At 41.5% G+C, this 18,209-nt stretch overlaps 1 protein-coding gene across 2 annotated transcripts in view; it reads left to right on the top strand.

The window, feature by feature from the left end:
* Positions 1 to 17,466, top strand: part of clptm1l (CLPTM1 like) — a 37,405-nt gene extending 19,939 nt beyond the window's left edge. For both annotated transcript variants that reach the window (XM_038796719.1, XM_038796720.1), the window contains 12 exons: positions 376 to 493; positions 1,688 to 1,782; positions 3,642 to 3,726; positions 6,371 to 6,474; positions 6,633 to 6,698; positions 8,010 to 8,060; positions 8,389 to 8,471; positions 8,574 to 8,608; positions 8,740 to 8,795; positions 11,720 to 11,764; positions 14,509 to 14,624; positions 15,608 to 17,466. In XM_038796719.1, coding sequence (XP_038652647.1) covers positions 376 to 493; positions 1,688 to 1,782; positions 3,642 to 3,726; positions 6,371 to 6,474; positions 6,633 to 6,698; positions 8,010 to 8,060; positions 8,389 to 8,471; positions 8,574 to 8,608; positions 8,740 to 8,795; positions 11,720 to 11,764; positions 14,509 to 14,624; positions 15,608 to 15,695 — 942 coding nt within the window. In that variant the 3' untranslated portion in view covers positions 15,696 to 17,466. The remainder of the gene's footprint in view (positions 1 to 375; positions 494 to 1,687; positions 1,783 to 3,641; positions 3,727 to 6,370; positions 6,475 to 6,632; positions 6,699 to 8,009; positions 8,061 to 8,388; positions 8,472 to 8,573; positions 8,609 to 8,739; positions 8,796 to 11,719; positions 11,765 to 14,508; positions 14,625 to 15,607) is intronic.
* Positions 17,467 to 18,209: the final 743 nt, after the last annotated feature.

Raw genomic sequence — 18,209 nt, 5'->3', positions numbered from 1 at the left:
AATCTGTGGTATAAAGCACCATTGTTACAAACTGTCGCCTAAGATATTTCCAAGAAATAATGTATTTTGACCTGGATGGTAATCTCTACACTTAGTACATAGGTGAATGGCAAACAGCAAAATAAAGGAGTATACCTCACCAGTGGTAGCTTACCCAGTAATTTGCTAATTAACAGAGGGAAGAAATTATATATTTGATGTTGAAGTGTTCCAATGTGTTTTGTGCAGTTCTGCAATCAAGATAATTGGATATTTTAGAGGAACACCACATTTGAACTTTCCTTGAATTAAACTTTCTCAATGCTCCAACTCCTTTTCACCTTTTCAGAACAACATGCATTCCGTTGTCTAATATTTGGAAACTTTACATTGCAGATTATAAATGCCACATCGATTAGATTACCGCTTACGATCTCTTATGATGCTATATCACTTGGGAAGTTAAGATTTTGGACCCACATGCAAGAGGCTGTCTATTCATTACAACGCTTTGGTATGCTCTGTGCCCTTGAAAATGGGCAGTTACTTTTTTTTTAAGTGTTCTTTTTGTTATCAAATTGGGTAAAGTCAGTATTAAGGAAAGGGAGTCTCTTCCATTTTGTGCACCCATGTAAATATTCATTAAACTTGCATAGCATCTCGTTCAGCCAAAGTTCTTCACCCCTGGTATTAAGACATGTGTTGCAGCAACCTCAAAAGAGCATTGTTTACTGTACCAGTTCTGCATTTCCATTTCTCATCTCAACAGTCTTGTGCCACATCCTTTCCACTTGCTGATTTTGTACTGTATTATGGGCAGCGTTGCATTGTATGCCACACCACTGGGTCCCTGGGTTAGAGTTACCCGATATTTCAGTCTTGGAGAATTTTATAACTGAACTGTTCAGTAGTGTGTTATGAACACTTAACAGTAATTTGGTAGTTTTTTGCAGAATGTTGTTTTGTGGGCCAGTGGAATTCATATGAACTGTTCCAATTATACCTGTAATGAACATATTACTGTTTTGTTTGGCAAACCATGCAAACTGGAATACTGTTGTTAGCACCGTCCATTTGATTGCTGCTATATTAATCGCCTCTCTTGTCCCTCAATTCACAGTGGATTCAGGAAATAAATTAGGGTTGAATAAGAAAGGGTTTAGTCTCGAAAGCTCATCCTTTTTGGTGCATCAGCTCTGGTTGTAGCAACTAATCATCTTTCAAATAAGTCCAATAAGAGACTAACACTCTTTGCTTCACCAAAATGCTTGCCGTTTTGAGCAAAGACCTTCTTCAGAGACGTTTAATGTATTTTTCGCTAATAGGAAGTTGACTTGATGATGTGATTAATTATTTTGTGAATGACATTGAAGTCTGCACTCTGAAAGTTGAAAATTACACCATTCCCTTGTGACTTTTGTTGTTTTGGATGTAGTGATTCCAATTATAATTCCTGTTGGAGGCAATTCCTCCTTCAGTTTAGGAAATCCCTGTTCTCAGATGCGCCATCTCATCTACAGAAGACCCAGCTGTTGAACTATTTTGCATGAGTTATAATGGTACCAATTATTTTGAAATTTTGTCTAGTTGCCAGGATTATTTTCACTCCTCAACCCCAGAGGTTGCATTATAAGAACGAATGTTGTTTACTTTAGCCAAAAAAAAGCTGATTTTTTTTTCTCCCTTCTTTTCACGAATCACATCATAGGTTTCACTGAAAAAGATGTTGATGAAGTAAAAGGGATCTTTGTAGATACCAACCTCTACTTCTTAGCTTTAACATTCTTTGTCGCGGCATTCCATGTAAGTTACAACCAAATCAAAAGCTTTGTTCTCTTCGGGGCCATTCCAACCGTTGTTTAACAAACTTAAGACTTGGGGACACTCCCCAGTGAGAGAGAGCCAAATACATAGCTAAAGATTGTTTTATTGGGGTGTTTGGTGGAAGGTAGTGTTCCTTGTCTAATTCAAGAAACCAGTTCACGTAGGAGAACTGTTTTGTAGGGGAGATAAATTGTTTTAATGATGCTCTTCAATAATTCTGACGGTCAGATTTAGAAAACGATCAGCCGCTAATGATCTACGCACTTTTTGCTTGCTTTGTTTTGCTTGCAAGATCATGGAATGTTCCTTTGGTAGTATTCAAAATTATATAAACCATTAGAAGTGATCCATAGAAACCCTACAGTGCAGATGGAGGCCATTTGGCCCATCAAGTCTGCACCGACCCTCTGAAAGAGCATCCTCCCTCGGCCTACTCCCCATCCTATCTCCGTGCGCATCTTTGGACATTAAGGTACAATTTAGTATGGGCCAATCCACCTAACCTGCATATCTTTGGACTGTGGGAGGATACCGGAGGAAACCCACCCAGACACAGGGAGAAAGTGCAAACTCCACACAGTCACCCAAGGCGCTATGAGGCAACAGTGTTAACCACTGTCCAACTATGCCTCCCAATTTAATATTTAAACAGTTTAATATTTTCAAAGCAAAATTTATCTGAGCAGCAATTCATGTGTACTTAATTGGTGGGTACGTGGGAACAAATGAGCACTTAACCTTTTTAAAAGTAGGGTACGTGGGAACAAATGAGCACTTAACCTTTTAAAAGTATTCTCTGTGCCACAGGTACTATGTCCATTCCCAGTTTAAGGACAGGCATGCATCCTTTCAGCAGGCCCTTGCTGTTGTTTATCAAGCTGCTAGAAGATGGGCCACTGTGCCTTGCTAGCTGATTTTTTTACCGCCTTTTCTGTGAAAAGTACTTCAGTGAAAGGGTGTCATTCAGAATTCTTTTTAAAAAAAATGTATTTTATTACAAAATTATGTATCAAAACAGGTTACAGCAAATAAATACCCCGGGAAACATACTTCCCAACAATCAACTATACAGTCTGTCCAGATTTTATCCCCTTTTTCACCCTCACCATCCACCCCCACCCTCCTGTGACGAACAGCTCCTCAAACACGGTCACAAACATCCCTGACCTTTTCTCAAACTCCCCTGCTGAGTCCCTTAACTCATACTTTATCTTCTCTAACCACAGGTACTCGTACAGGTCACCCAACCAAGTCGCTACCCCCGGTGGCGATGCCGACCACTACTCCAGCAAACTTTGCCGCAATGCATTCAGAGAGGCAAAGGCTGCGACATCGGCCTTCCTCCTCTCCATGAGCTCCGACTTCTCTGTAACCCCAAATATCGCCACCAAAGGGTCCGGGTCCACCTCCTCCTTCACTACCCTGGCTAAGACCGCGAACACTCCTGCCCAGAATCTTCCCAATTTTTCGCAACCCCAAATGTCGTTCAGATTTCTAACCATTGCATGTCGCGAGCATACTTCTGTATGTGAAGCTCATGTTCACTGCATTCAGCAACGTGCTAAAATTAATTTTGGGGCATTGCAGTGACATGGATACCCAACACTTAATATGACAGAGAAAAAAACAAAGATTCCACAAACATGGATTATTTTATTTTGCTTTGAAGTATCCCATCAACTATACCTTCACTTAACCACCCTAGACTTCCCCCAAGGTTTCTGTACTGTTTTGTTTCTGTCAGCAATTTTGGACGTTTTTATACATTAAAAGTGTTGTTTGAATGGAAATTGTTGCTGCAGTCCTGCATTAAATATTTATTTGTCTTTTTTGTGTAGCTCCTGTTTGATTTCTTAGCTTTTAAGAATGATATTACATTTTGGAGGCGAAAGAAAAGCATGGTTGGCATGTCCACAAAAGCAGGTAAGAGTTCAATGCAGTTATGTGTATTTGTATGGGCAAGGAAAACCGCTGTGCTGACATCCCAGAAACATTGCAACCTCAGCAATGCCTATCAGCTTGCTTTGTACATACCCATTTGTTTCACTTTATTGCCCTTCGACATCCCATTGTGGCTTGCGTTGTTGATGGAAGAGTTAGTTTCTATGACAGGCTGGTTTACTGATAATCTTGAGGCTCCTGAAGTCCATCTTGACCAGCTACAGAAGCAAAACCAATTGAGGTTCCTTTAATAAGCAAGTTGTCAGGGTGCTCTCAGGGACGTGGGTCGGTGAAGGGAGAATTTTGGCAATCTACCAAGTGATGCAGGAGGGGGAGGAGGCCTCGGTGGAGGAGCTGAAAGAGAAGTGGGAGGAGGAGCTGGGAGAGGAGATCGATGAGAGGACATGGGCGGATGCCCTGGGGAGGGTGAATTCCTCCTCCTCCTGCGCGAGGCTTAGTTTAATTCAACTAAAGGTGCTGCATAGGGCGCACATGACTGGGACTAGGCTGAGCCGGTTCTTTGGGAGTGAGGACAGGTGCGTCAGGTGTTCTGGGAGCCCAGCGAACCACACCCACATGTTTTGGGCGTGCCCGGCGCTGGAGGGCTTTTGGAGGGGCGTTGCGGAGACGTTGTCAAGGGTGGTTGGGTCCAGGGTTGAACCGGATTGGGGGCTCGCAATATTTGGGGTTGCAGCAGAGCCGGGAGTGCAGGAGGCGAAAGAGTCCGGTATTCTGGCCTTTGCGTCCCTGGTAGCCCGGCGCAGGATCCTTTTGCAGTGGAAGGATGCGAGGCCCCCGGGCGTGGAATCCTGGATCAATTATATGGCTGGGTTTATCAAGCTGGAGAGGGTCAAGTTTGCCCTAAGGGGGTCGGTGCAAGGATTCTTCCGGCGGTGGCAACCGTTTCTAGACTTTCTGGCGGAGCAGTAGAGGGTGGTCAATTTCAGCAGCAACCCGGGGGAGGAGGGAATTACCCCACTCTTTATAAATGTGCTGTTTGGATGCCCAGTTTCAAATTTATTAAAAGTGAATATGCTGCACGCTAATAGGTGCACAGGTTATTTTTACTTAGCCATTGTTGAAGTGCAGTCCCATTTAGAAGGTCCACATTTAAAACTGGCAGTCTCTTGTATCAGCCAAAAAGCGGTAGCTAATTCTATTTACATCACTGTCAGTGTCAAAGTTGGTGGTCACAGGGTCGTGAATGCTCTGCCTCTGGCAGAAAGAGCTTTGTGGACTCACTTGTTCACAGCCTTCACTTCCTTTGGACTTCCGTTTCTTCTACAGTTTACAATGCAGATTAAATATCACTGAGAATTGTTGCACAGCCTCAGTCCACAACAGAGGTTGAAGGCGGGTGGAGAAAGTCAATGCCGACGACCAGGGTGGTAGTATTGTAAACTTAGACGAAACTTTGGCCGTTTGTTAGTACGGGTCACTGCCGTTAACACAGTGCTGTTCAACCAATACTGTATGATATCACATATGAAATTTCTCTTAAATTTCTGTTGGTTTTTATTTACCAGGAACACTGAGCAACGATGCACCTTCACTGAGGATATGACACACATTTGGTCAATGGTGTAAAATACTGTCGGAATTGGTGGGATGTATATGCTTCCATGTACAAATTAAAATACATCTTCCTTCAAATAAAAGTTTTGCTCAGTAGCCACTGAAGATCAACTAACTAGAGTGATTTTAAATTTTCTTAGCTCTACCACGTCATGTCAACCATTATGTACAGCGGACAAATCACATTCCACGTGATTTCTTTGTTGAAAGCAGTGGGGACTATCAATATTGATAGAATATTTGTTCTGCGTACTGTATGAGATTCAGTTCCTGATCTCTATTGAGTTATTGAATCCCAGATGGAATAGCGTCAAGTATTGGCTTTTATGGTCCCCAGCTGTAGGATGGGTGGGGCAAATGGCTTAAGTTCCTGTTTTGATGGATGTGCATATGTGAATGAGGACTTGTATATAATGGCTGTAAGAGTCCACATTCTGAGAGATACGGTGAGGTAGCGGCAATGTCGCTGAATTGGTAAACTGGGTTCAAATCCCACTACAGCAGCTGGTGGAATTTAAACTCAATCAATAAAATCTGGAATTGAGAGAGAGCTGTTTTCGGTACCCAAACTATCATCAATTGTTGGTAAAAACCCATCTAGTTCACTGGTGTCTAAAGGGCACAATTATACTGTAGGGAAGGAACTCTGCCAGCCGTACCTGTTCTGGCCGACATGTGACTGCAGAACCACAGCAATGTGGTTGACTTTTAACTCCCCTCTGAAATAACCTAGCACGTCGAGGGCAATTAGGGACGGGCAACAAACACTGGCCTTGTCAGTGATGCCCAAATCCCTTCAAAGAATAAAGAAAAAAGCGTCCAATCACTTTTTAGATTGCCAACTGCTTAAATTCTGAACCATAAGACCGTTTAAGAAGAGGAAAACTGAAGGAGCAAGAGTCCTTACCTGTGTACTCGTTTATGTTTTTAACAGAGCCATACATCTGTGTAAAATATTTGACCTTTTGATGATAGCCAATAATATAAAATATATAGGAAAATGATGGGTAGAATATAACTTTTTTTCTCTCCCTCTGGTTCTTTCCTGCAGTGCTTTGGCGATGCTTTAGTACTATTGTGGTTTTTCTTTTCCTTTTGGATGAGCAGACCAGTTTATTAGTCCTTATTCCAGCTGGCGTTGGCGCAATCATAGAGGTAAAGTAAAACTCTGAAATTACGCACAAGATCAATATCTACTAACCTTTAAAATCACTTCCAATATTTGAGTTCCTTTTTAACTTTGAAACTATTTTCAGTATTTGTTTTCCGATTGTGCAAATAGAGAATAACTTGTATGCTCCTTTGCACTGTAGGTCTGGAAAGTGAAGAAAGCCTTTAAGATGACCATTAAATGGCATGGCTTAAGACCAATATTTCAGGTGAAGTATGGAAAAAGCTGGGATTTGTTTTCCCACATGTGCACGGAGAGGATTTTAAATTCACCCGCAATTTGCTTGAGCTAGTTTTTAAGTTGTGAGGTCAGCCAAGTCCTGCAAGCACCAGAAAGTTGGAGGCTTAACCTGAATGATTGTATGCAGGAGGTCATTGGTTGTGTTAATGTATTATTCCATGTGATGTTTATTTTAAAGCCAACGCTACAGCTTGCTGGCGTAGTATCTTAACCACCAGTGTACGGTAGATTAGTTAGAAACCCAAAAGCAATGGGTTCCTAGCTCATCTGTGCATGGAAAGTTGTGAAATAAACCTAAAAATTTGCAAATTATCATCCTTGTCTACTACAGAGTCCCGGATGAATGTCCACAATAGAATTGGTAGATGTGGCCATCACCCCATCATTGTTAAAAGAAAATACCATCACCACAAAGTCATCCCCCACTGTCTGGTGTGCACTAATATTTGGTAACTGAGACAGAATAAGAACATTTGAACATTTCTGAAGTATCCCTCAACCATCCCCTCTACTTATTTATTTGTGGTTCTGTGCCAATTGGCAGCTGCATTTCCCTACATTAGAACAGTGATTACACTTTGAAAGTACCTCATTGGGTGTGGAGCACTTTGGATTATCCATGAAATGCCTTATGAAAATAATTTTTAATGCAGAAAAGGTGCCCCATGGCCCTTCATAGAGGCACAATTAGATAACGATATGCCCCAAATCAAAGGATCTAATAGATAAGGTGACATAAAACTTGGTTGAAGGGAAGGCTTTTAGGGGAAGTCATTCAAGGTAAATTGTAGGAAGTGAGGCAGAGGTTTGAGCAGGAGATAGTTCTAGAGCTGGGGTCTAGGTGGCTACGGCATGGCTATCAAGAAGGGATGCGGGAAGAGGGATTGAGCAAGATTAATGGGAATGTCGTCAAGGCAGGAGGCGTTGGCGTTTTGGGGAGAAACTAGAGAGATATTGGATTAGAGCCAGGTTATTTGGGGACGGGGGGGTGGGGGGTGATGGGATTAGCTGAGAAGAATTTGGCTGAAGCCAAGTCTTTCGTCATCAGTTCTCCACAAGGACTTTGGCTGAGGCCTACTGGATAGGGGGTATCTGACATTTCTCCTCCCAAGCCCTGGGAAGCTGTAGCCGAATTTTATCAGACACCGCCTGCTTAACTGAAGTAAGATGAGTGTCAATGCCGGGGCATTCTATTCATTGTGCACCTACAATTTAACCTGTGACAAATCTAAATTTAGATGAGCAGCAAAATAGATTACTGTCGGTATTTTTTTTGCAGTTCGGAACATTTGATGAATCTGAAAAAAAAACTGAAGAATATGATACTCAGGTATTTGTCTTGTTTGTGCTATTCTACTTGGTCTTAGTATGATTTTTTAAAAGAAAATAATTATAATATCCGTTGAAATGTTATGGGCTTTGGAGTTTGTGTGTCTCATTCTTTGAGTAAATCTAATATGCGTTATCCCAATTTGAGCTTATGTTAACTCCTATAAGGAAGAATCCTAACTGAATCTAAATAAAACAGTGTGATATTTAAGAGTTCGATGCAGTTTTTAAGACGTGTGTTCATTTTCATAGTTTGTAGTGGGTATGATTATCTCAGTCCATTTTAAACATGTCCTGATGATTGTGGATTTTCTTCCCTCTCTGTTTAGGCAATGAAATACTTGTCCTATGTACTTTATCCACTCTGTTTTGGTGGAGCAGTGTATTCCTTATTAAATATAAAGTACAAAAGGTAACTATTAATGGCCCTTGAGTTAAACTTAACCTTTTCCACAAAGATTCAAAAAGTAAATTATCTAATGCATTGGATTTACAATATTTCATATCTTTTCAGTTGGTACTCATGGTTGATAAATAGTTTAGTTAACGGTAAGTGTCTCTCGTACATTGCTTTTTTAACATCTTGAGTAGTTTTTCTCGATACGGTCATTTAGATGTTTGCTGTATGTTTGTTTTTTTGCTCCCGCCTGGCCATTAAAATGTCGGTATGGTTGTTGCAGGTGTTTATGCTTTTGGATTCCTGTTTATGCTGCCTCAACTGTTCGTTAATTATAAGGTTGGTGATCAGACAGTTTATCCAGATTTTGTTATAGCTATTTTAGGAGAAATCAGAGCACCTTTCTTGGAAATGGAATGATCCAGGTGCCATTTTGTAGTATTGAAAACTTTCTGTCTTTGTCCCCACCCTGCCACGTTAACTGTGTGTTATATTCTCCTCGACTCTTTTGATGGTTTCGGATGTGTGTTGTTTCTTTCCGAGCAGGCAGGTTGGTTACGAGAAGTGTGGGACAGTGGCCTGGGGTGCCTTGAATTACTATTGTTGCCTTTCTCCTCCCTTTCTCTTGCCAGTTTTGTTTTCCATTCCGTGAGAAAGCTATAGGTGAGCTCTAAACTTGGAGCATCCAATGACGTCTCCCTGAAGACTGAATTGGTAAATGTACCAGTTTGATAGGGCAATGGGGACAAAATACATGGTTGGGTGGGGAGGGGATTGATCGAGCTGAGCTGATTCTCGATGCTCAGAAAGTCTGTCTGACTTAAGTATAGCTCCTGACTACAGGTCACAGTTTAGGTCTATTGGGAATTATCAGGACAAGTACTGTACGGGCGACCGGCATTACTGTGGATTAATAAGAGTCTAAAAAGCAATTATATGAAATTTTCAGCACATCCAATATATAAAGAGACAGTTCCCTTTACATCAGAACTTCAGAAGTGTACATTGATTACAAATTTGATGCTGGGCCATTGCTACATTAGCCCACAAATTTATTAGTGAAATTGGAAAATAAATATTGAGCATGTTCTGAGGTGCAAAAATTGGGACAACTTAATATAATAAAAGTAAATAGTCCATGTGTTCGACTTGGAACTGCAGAATATTTTGTAAGGTGTCACAATCCCATGTAGTAACCATTGTACACAATGTTGCTAAATCAGAGCCATTCAGCATTCTAATGGGCAGTGTTTAAGCTCATTCTTTTTGTTTTTGCAAGGTATCATTACTGTTTTGACACATTTACCCCTTAAAGATGAGGAATACTATTCTGAGGGAAAAGAAATAAGAGGGAGGATTTGTAGCCCGGGTTGTTGTCAGAAGAGACCAGAGACTCGAGCATAATTTCCACAAGTAAAGTGAGATTCTTGCCGGCAAGGTCACGTTTTCTCATTTTCCATGCCCCACGCCCATGGCGTAACGAGGAGCACACCCATAAAGGGCAGGAAACTCAATTGAATACATCTTAATATATTTATTGAGCCCCCCCTGCTTCCAACGCCACATGAGCTCCACAAGTAGGCTTCAATGAAGTTGCTGTGAAACGAATAGTCATACCTGGTGAGGTTTACAAGTTCCACCCCTGCTCAGACTCTGCAGTTTAATCTCTGAATGCCAGGTTTTCTGGGTTATATAATGGGTCACGGTTGGTACTGTCGGGCAGCGTGGTGGTGCAGTGGTTAGCACTGCTGCCTCACGGCGCCGAGGGCCCAGGTTCGATCCCGGCTCTGGGTCACTGTCCGTGTGGAGTTTGCACATTCTCCCCGTGTTTGCGTGGGTTTCGCCCCCACAACCCAAAGATGTGCAGGGTAGGTGAATTGGCCACGCTAAATTGCCCCTTAATTGGAAAAAATGAATTAATTGTGTACTCTAAATTTTTAAAAAAAAGGTTGGTATTGTAACCAGTCAATACTCTTAATGAAGGTTACTTGTATGGATCCCCATCACAAGACAAGTTATAGATTTGCAGAATGATGCCTCATTGTTATTTTTTGTCTTGTTACTTTACTGGGTTATAGTTCTGTAATCACAGATGGCCTTTTAGTATCTCACTCAAGTGACCATTCTTCCTATGTAACCTTGGACAATTAGTGTTGACATGGGCACTCTTGTAGCTTTTTAAAAAATATTCATTTCTGGCTGTCACTGGAGAGGCAGCATTTAATGTCCATCCCTAGTTGCCCTTCAGAAAGTAGTAAAGAGCTGCCTTCCTGAACTGCTGCAGTCCCTGTGGTGTAGGTACGCTCAGTGATGTTAGAGAGGGAGTTCCCAGATTTTGGCCCAGTGACAGTGAAGGAACGGCGATATATTTCCAAGTCAGAGTGCTGAGTGACTTGGGGAACTTCCAAGTGGTGGGGTTTCATTGTGTTTGCTGCCGTTGTCCTTCTCGGTGGTAGCTGTCATGGGTTTGGAAGATGCTGTTTAAGGAACCTTGGTGAGATCCTGCTGTGCATCATGAAGATGATACACAGCGACCACCACTGTTCGTCGGTGGTGGAGGAATTGAATGTTTGCGGATGGGGTGCCAGTCAAGTGGGCTGCTTTAACCTGGATTATATCGAGCTTCTTGAGTGTTGTTGATACTGCACTGGTCCAGGCAAGTAGAGAGAATTCCATCACACTCCTGACTTGTGTTTGTTTTGGATAGCGGCCAGGCTTTGAGGATTCATGGGGTAATTTACTCACTGCAGGATTTCAAGCCTCTGACCTGTATTTATATGGCGAGTCTATTTCAGTTTCTGGTCAATGGTAACCCTCAGGATGTTAATAGTGGGGGGATTCAGTGCTGGTGATGTCATTGAATGTCAAGGGGGGTTGGTTAGGTTCTCTCTTGTTGGAGATAGTCATTGCCTGCAACTTGTGTGACGCGAATGTTACATTCTTTTTGCAATGGAAATCCATAAGCTACACTTCAACATGGGATCCTGGCTATCTTTTCCATTCTCTTCCCCCCCCCTCACCCCTTCCTCAACCCTACTTACTGCAATGAATAGCCGATCGCAGATTTCCAACTGAGGTACTGGGGCTTCCTTATCTCTGTGACTTCATACTGTACTAGATGACAACTTTAACCACTAGTCCTTTAAGGAGCCAATACCTATCATAATGGGAGTGGGGCTTGTTTGTTGCAAAATGTTTTTTTCTTTGAGGGGAGGGGGGAACCTCAAGAAATCTGCCAATTAATATTTTCTGTTTACTTGCAGCTGAAATCTGTGGCACATTTACCATGGAAGGCTTTTATGTATAAAGTAAGCCATTAATTTTATTTGCATTCACAAACTTACTCAAATGTTACATCATGCAAAAATCAATTAGAGCTAACCAGGTTCCTTGCGTGTGGTGTCTGCGATCTGTTGCCTGTTACATGGGGAATTTCGCATTTTTGGCAGTGCCTTTTCGCTCTCGGCCATCTTGTAAAGCACATTGAGAAAGATAATTTTGTATAGCTGTAATTCTGGACATCCAACTCTGCCTGCAGCTTAGAACTGCACCAGTGTGTGCTTGTGAATACTGTAGCTGGTTGGCTGTTTCCTCAGATTTGAGTTGTGTTCTGAGCGTTCAGAGAATGTCCTATCCTCAAATCAAGTGTATATAATTTAGTCATAAAGATTTTACAACATTAACTTGGCTAGTTTGATTTTTAAGCATTGTAGTTAACTGTGCATCATTCCTGGGGCGGCACAGTGGCGCAATGGTTAGCACTGATGCCTCACAGCGCTGAGGACTCTGGTTCAGTCCCAGCCCCGGGTCACTTTCCGTGAGAAGTTTGCACAATCTCCCCGTGTTTGCCTGGGTCTCAACCCCACAACCCAAAGATGTGCAGGGAGGTGAATTGACCACACTAAATTGCCCCTTAATTGTAAAAAGAAAGAATTGGGTACTTTCATAAAACAAGATGCTGTGCACCATTCCCTGGTTCAGAGGACTGCTATCCCAGGCATTTGCACTCTTGTATCGAAATGCCATGAATAGTGAGGTTATTCATGAAGACTAGCCTTCTCAACCTTGCCCCTCACCTGAGGTGTGGTGATCTTCAGGTTAAATCACCACCAGTCAGCTCTCCCACTCAAAGGGGAAAGCAGCCTACGGTCCTCTGGGACTATGGCAACTTAACCTTTTATCAAAATGTGCTATGGTGCCACTTATCATTGAAAATATAGCTGAGTTGGAGCTTGCTGGTGGTGTAATCATGGGTGTGGACTCCATATCCTACCATTTTCCAACACCATAGCTTATATTAACCTCCAATTGTGATCAAATCTTGGCTTTATCCATTTACAAATAGATTTTGGAGATTAAAATAGGGGGTGAAAAGTTGCTGCCTTTCAGTTGATAGGCTGAAACAAATGTGTGTTGGAGACTATGGTGGCATGGGTATATTTTTAGCAGAAAATTTTCAGTAGCACTGTCAAGTATTCATTGCTTGTTGCATGTTTCCAGTCTTTCCCGAGATAGTCTCTTGGGTTCGACAGTGATATTTTGCGCAGTGAGTTTGTATGGTTTAGAATGCACTTCCTCAAAGATTGATGGAAGCACATTCAATTGCAACCTTCAAAAATGAATTAGATAGATACTTGAAGAGGAGAAAATGTTACGGGATATGGGAATGAGTAGGGGAATGCGACTAATTCGATAGCTTTTTGAAAGAGTTGGCAACGGTACAGTGGGATAAATAGCCACCCCGTTATAAAATTCTAAAAAAGTATGCTGTGTTTCTTGCTGTTTAACTATAAGGTAGTGTAATTGGGTGTGGCAATAGTGCGCCTTTGTTACCTGAAGTGGATATTCAGATTTTTCCTACATTTGCCTCTAATCTTCTCAATGATGCACCAAGAGATGGTAAGATGAGGACATACACGGATTGTTAAACTGCTTCATTTCCAAGCAAATGGAAAAAAGGGATGCCATTCTGATCCGAGTTAAATCAGCACAAGCTATTGGTAAATTAAATTAGCTGGTTCTCTAACTTGATTACAACAAAATAGCTCCAACAATCCCTTCTGCATTCATCCTCGGAGCCTGGTCAGAGCTCGGCATTTTTGTTTACGATTGGCTGTCTGCGTGTGTTTTTTATGTTCGATTTTTAAAAATCATTCCTTGTTCAAAGGGTGAAGTCAGCGTGGCTTTGCCAGTGGCTTCTCTGTATAATGGGTGCTGAGATGTTTGCCAGTCTGGGAAGGACTAATAAATTATTTTCCATGTACTGTCTTCGGAGATGCAACATGAAAGTTCGGCTCATTAGCCATCCTTTGTTTCCTGGGGGAATACACTTAACATTAAAAGCCAGTGTTTAAACGGAGCTGACATTACCTCCCCAAAAAATGTTTCTATTGAAAATTGTTCAAAAACTCTGCACAGTGACACTGGCAAAGGTATTTCCGGCGCTATTATTACTTTTAGTTTCACTTTGTTTTCTCAGCCCAGTGGTTGGCTCCATTTTGTCCATTTATATTAATGTGTATTCATGAGCCACCAAGCGCAAACTTCTATTCTTGCTGTTTTATAGTTTACACTTCCATTGAGTGTGTCCGAGTCTGGTATTATCAAGAAAGTCAGTCCAAATGCCTCAATCTGCAGCAGATTGTGAGCTAATCCTGGGTCAATTGTAAAGAAAAAGGTACATTAATATAATAGAGAAGTATAATGTGAAAATGTTTTAAATGTAGCATTTTTTGACAAACAAGAGCAAGCAAGTGTTTTGCTTTGTAACCAATTTTATGTACGAGGGACAGAATAACAAGTTCCTTTATCGTCAACAACTCCCATCTCCAATGTAAACACAACACAAATCTGACGTCCAGTATTCACTTCCTTGTGATGGCATAATTATGGTCAATTGAAAGTATAGACTTGTATTCTGAAAGCACAGGCTTGTAATATATTGTGTTAACTCTGTTCGCGTAGCAATTTAATATGCATTGTCTCATATTTTCCACCTTCTGACTCGAAAAAATGTACCTCTCTAATTGTCACGACCTGTCTTTCATTGCAGGCATTTAACACCTTTATTGATGATGTCTTTGCTTTCATCATCACCATGCCAACATCACACAGACTAGCTTGCTTCAGAGATGACGTAGTGTTTCTTGTTTACCTCTACCAGAGATGGTAAGGCTTTCTAGTGGACATCGTTACAATATAGCAATTTGAGAAAATAAAACTTTTAAACTGCTGTATTTTTCATTTTACATTTTGTGCAAAAGTTCAATTAGAACAGTAAGGAAATGAGTGAAGTGCTTTAATTTGCTGAATTCGAATTGAGCATAAACTAACACAGTTTCTGGGATCAAGATTCTTGACTAAAATGGATTTAAGTTTTCTCAGTTCCTTCCCTGTATGTTGGCACTAAATTGGCCGTTTCCCTCAGAACACAACAACAGCTGCTGTAAGAGATGGAAAGGCCAGTTTGCTCTCCAGGCATCTGATTAGACAGCCTGTACATGGCCTGGTAGTACTGACACTGCAAACAAAAAGCGGAAGAACCTTTCAGCCTTTAATGTACGTGGTCTAACCAGTGACAACCACATCCCAAGAACGGGTTTTTAAAAGAACCACAGTTCACCGCGATGAGCACAAACCCCCCCCCCTCCCCACACACACACACAAAGGCAGAACGTTGCCTCAGAATTTAGAACATTGAACAGTACAGCACAGAACTGGCCCTTCGGCCCTCGATGTTGTGCCGAGCAATGATCACCCTACTCAAACCCACGTATCCACCCTATACCCGTAACCCAACAATCCCCCCATTAACCTTACACTACGGGCAATTTAGCATGGCCAATCCACCTGACCCGCACATCTTTGGACTGTGGGAGGAAACCGGAGCACCCGGAGGAAACCCACGCACACACGGGGAGGACGTGCAGACTCCACACAGACAGTGACCCAAGCCGGAATCGAACCTGGGACCCTGGAGCTGTGAAGCATTTATGCTAACCACCATGCTACCGTGCTTCCCACTGCTACCGTGCTTCCCACTGTTGTGAATTTCTTTTGTGAATTGCCTTTAAATGGGAAAATCCAAATAACTGGATGGATTTTTGTCACACCCCTCCATAGCTCTGAAATTGTGTTATTTTTCATTGCAGGCTTTACCCAGTGGACAAAAGCAGAATTAATGAATATGGTGAATCATACGATGAGAAAGAGACTGCAAAGAAGCTGCATAAAGAGTGATTTTAGACGGGGCTTCCTCTGCAACCAGCTGCTAGCCATCTTTCAAAGCTCTGCTACCTGCAGCACAACCACTTCACCATTGATTTGTTTTCCCCCTGCTTCCGACTCCAGAATGAATATATTTCCAGCAGTGCCAACCTTTCTGGATTTAGAACTCTGGGTCATAGCTCATGAGAGTTAAACAGTATTACTCTAATAAAGAAGATAAAGTGTAAACTATAATGTTGTTTGACAGCAGCAGTTCAGATTTGTAATTTTATGTCATTTGTTTCGAGGGTCCCAGCCGTTGCGGTGTTAACTGATCAGAATGGTAGATAAAGTTGGCCACGGACAACATACAGCTTCACCTAATGACCAGAGTATTTAAGCATTCTCCCTCACTATCCTTACTGGCTTGCTTCAAACCCTTTACTTTGCTGGTTACTTTGCAATTTTCTTTTTGAGTGGGGACACCATTTACAATCTGACTTAACTGATGGTGACTTGATGTCGTTGTTTCTGTGTGACTAGAGCTATTGCTGGAGCTGTAGTTCTACATTCCATTTATTATATTAGCAAACCACGATTCGCCCAAACGAATGATTGAAGCATTTGAAACTAATCCAGGTTAGTACAGAGTGGACAATTTAAAAAAAAAAATAAATACATTTTCAATTCGGACATCATTGATTTGTAGAAAGTGACAATAAATATTTTTAAAGTTAAATATTTAAAAGGTAAAAGGACAATAACATGCTTTAATTTGTTGGACTGGATTCTCAAACATTGAAATCAAACGTATATGCCACTTTTAATTTATTCAGCAGTATCACTTTGATTCAATTTTTAAAAAAATCAGGGAAGAGAATAGTCAAAATGATCTTGTGCTAATCTGTGGCAACATTTAACAAGATTTTAAATTGGCTGTTCAGAACTTCCTGTGTATATTTGACTGGGGGTTTGCCACTTCCGGCTGGTGAAAGTAAACGTTGGCTCCAAGTTGAAAATGGCTCTAGTCTCCATTGCTTTAATAATTGACATTGTTTACTAATCTGCTCAGTAGTGCTCTGTCTAGGTTTTTCTACCTATTGGTAAAATTTGCTTCGATTTGCTGAACAGATGTAACAATCTCTCAATTGAATATGCATTTCTTTTTTTGTGATCTGGTTATAAAGTTATTTTTTAATAATACTCACCAGAGGTGTTTTCTGCAGTTTTTATGTGGCCGTGGTGAGGGTGAATGCAACTTTTTCCAAATTCAGAACTCATCGGTACTAAACATTAAAATCTTTGCAGTGATGTCTGATCGTTCGTAAGGAGCAAGTCCCCAAGCCTAAGTACTGAATGCTGTTGGATATCTTTTAACTTATTTTTTAGTGATAGTACATTGACTCTTCGGCTCCGGATGTTTTCTTTTTAGTGATAAAATTGCACTAGCCAAGCTGGTGTTGCCCCTGGACTAGCTGGAGTGACAGATCTGCTCACTCATGGCTTCAAACTTTGGCTGAGCCTATGTGTTTTCGATAATGGATAATGCTAAAACCAGCTAAACTGTCACTCCTTTCACAGAGATTGGTTTCAAACTGGTAAAGGCAGTATAGTGCAGGGTGAATTACATAGAAAGAGGTGAATCCAGGATGTGGTGTAAATGGTGAATGAATGCATGAGATTTCCAAATTAGTCCACATCAAGAAATGTTGATCCAATACAGAACTGTGAGCAACAGGCAACTGTAAGCATGAAAACAAAAATTGCACTCCAGACGTGTGAAATAAATTACTGTATATTATCTGACTTAACTTTCTATAAAAGTACATTTAGAAATACATGCAAATATGCACATACATATTGTGACACGACACACCTATTTAAAGTCAGATGGGCTTCTTTCTCATCTCCAAAATTGTTAGGTTACAGACCTCAGCTGTAACCATTAAAAATCCAGGCTGGGATTGAATCAACGACAAATCCCAATTTGAGCTGTCTGCTTTCCCCGCACAGACTCCAGTCATGCTAATCATTCACGCTCACCGACTCTACGATTACAATCCCTGGGTATGTCCTGTCCCCAACAGCGGTAGGGGCTCAGCAGTCTACAATTGGGGTTTGGTGCGGGGCACGGGGAGTCCTCACCAGTGACACTCTGGACCCCTGAGAAGGCTCAGTTGGGGGAAACTTGGAGTCCTCACCATTGACTCTGGACCCCCATGAAGGCTCATGGCTTCAAGTCGAAACATGCGCAGGGAAACCTGTTCATTGCCATCTACTGATCTCTCAGTTGATGAATCAGTAATCTATGTTAAACGTAACAGTAGTAAGGACACAGAATGTACTCTGGATGGGGGACTTAAACTCCAGACCGTGGCTCAACTAAAAGTACAAAACTAACCATCCATTAGGTGCAGTGGATCAGCAGTTGCAATAGAATTATGCAATCGCAAATCACTTGGCTTGATATATTCTTCACCTCTCCAGCCCCACCAAGCCAGCCAATTTTAGTTCAATACAAAATGCGGGAGGGCAGACTGGAAGTAA

The sequence above is a fragment of the Scyliorhinus canicula genome, chromosome 5 (genome assembly GCF_902713615.1).
Source record: "Scyliorhinus canicula chromosome 5, sScyCan1.1, whole genome shotgun sequence".
Taxonomy (NCBI): Eukaryota; Metazoa; Chordata; class Chondrichthyes; order Carcharhiniformes; family Scyliorhinidae; genus Scyliorhinus; species Scyliorhinus canicula.
This window is presented reverse-complemented; position numbering and strand designations above follow the sequence as displayed.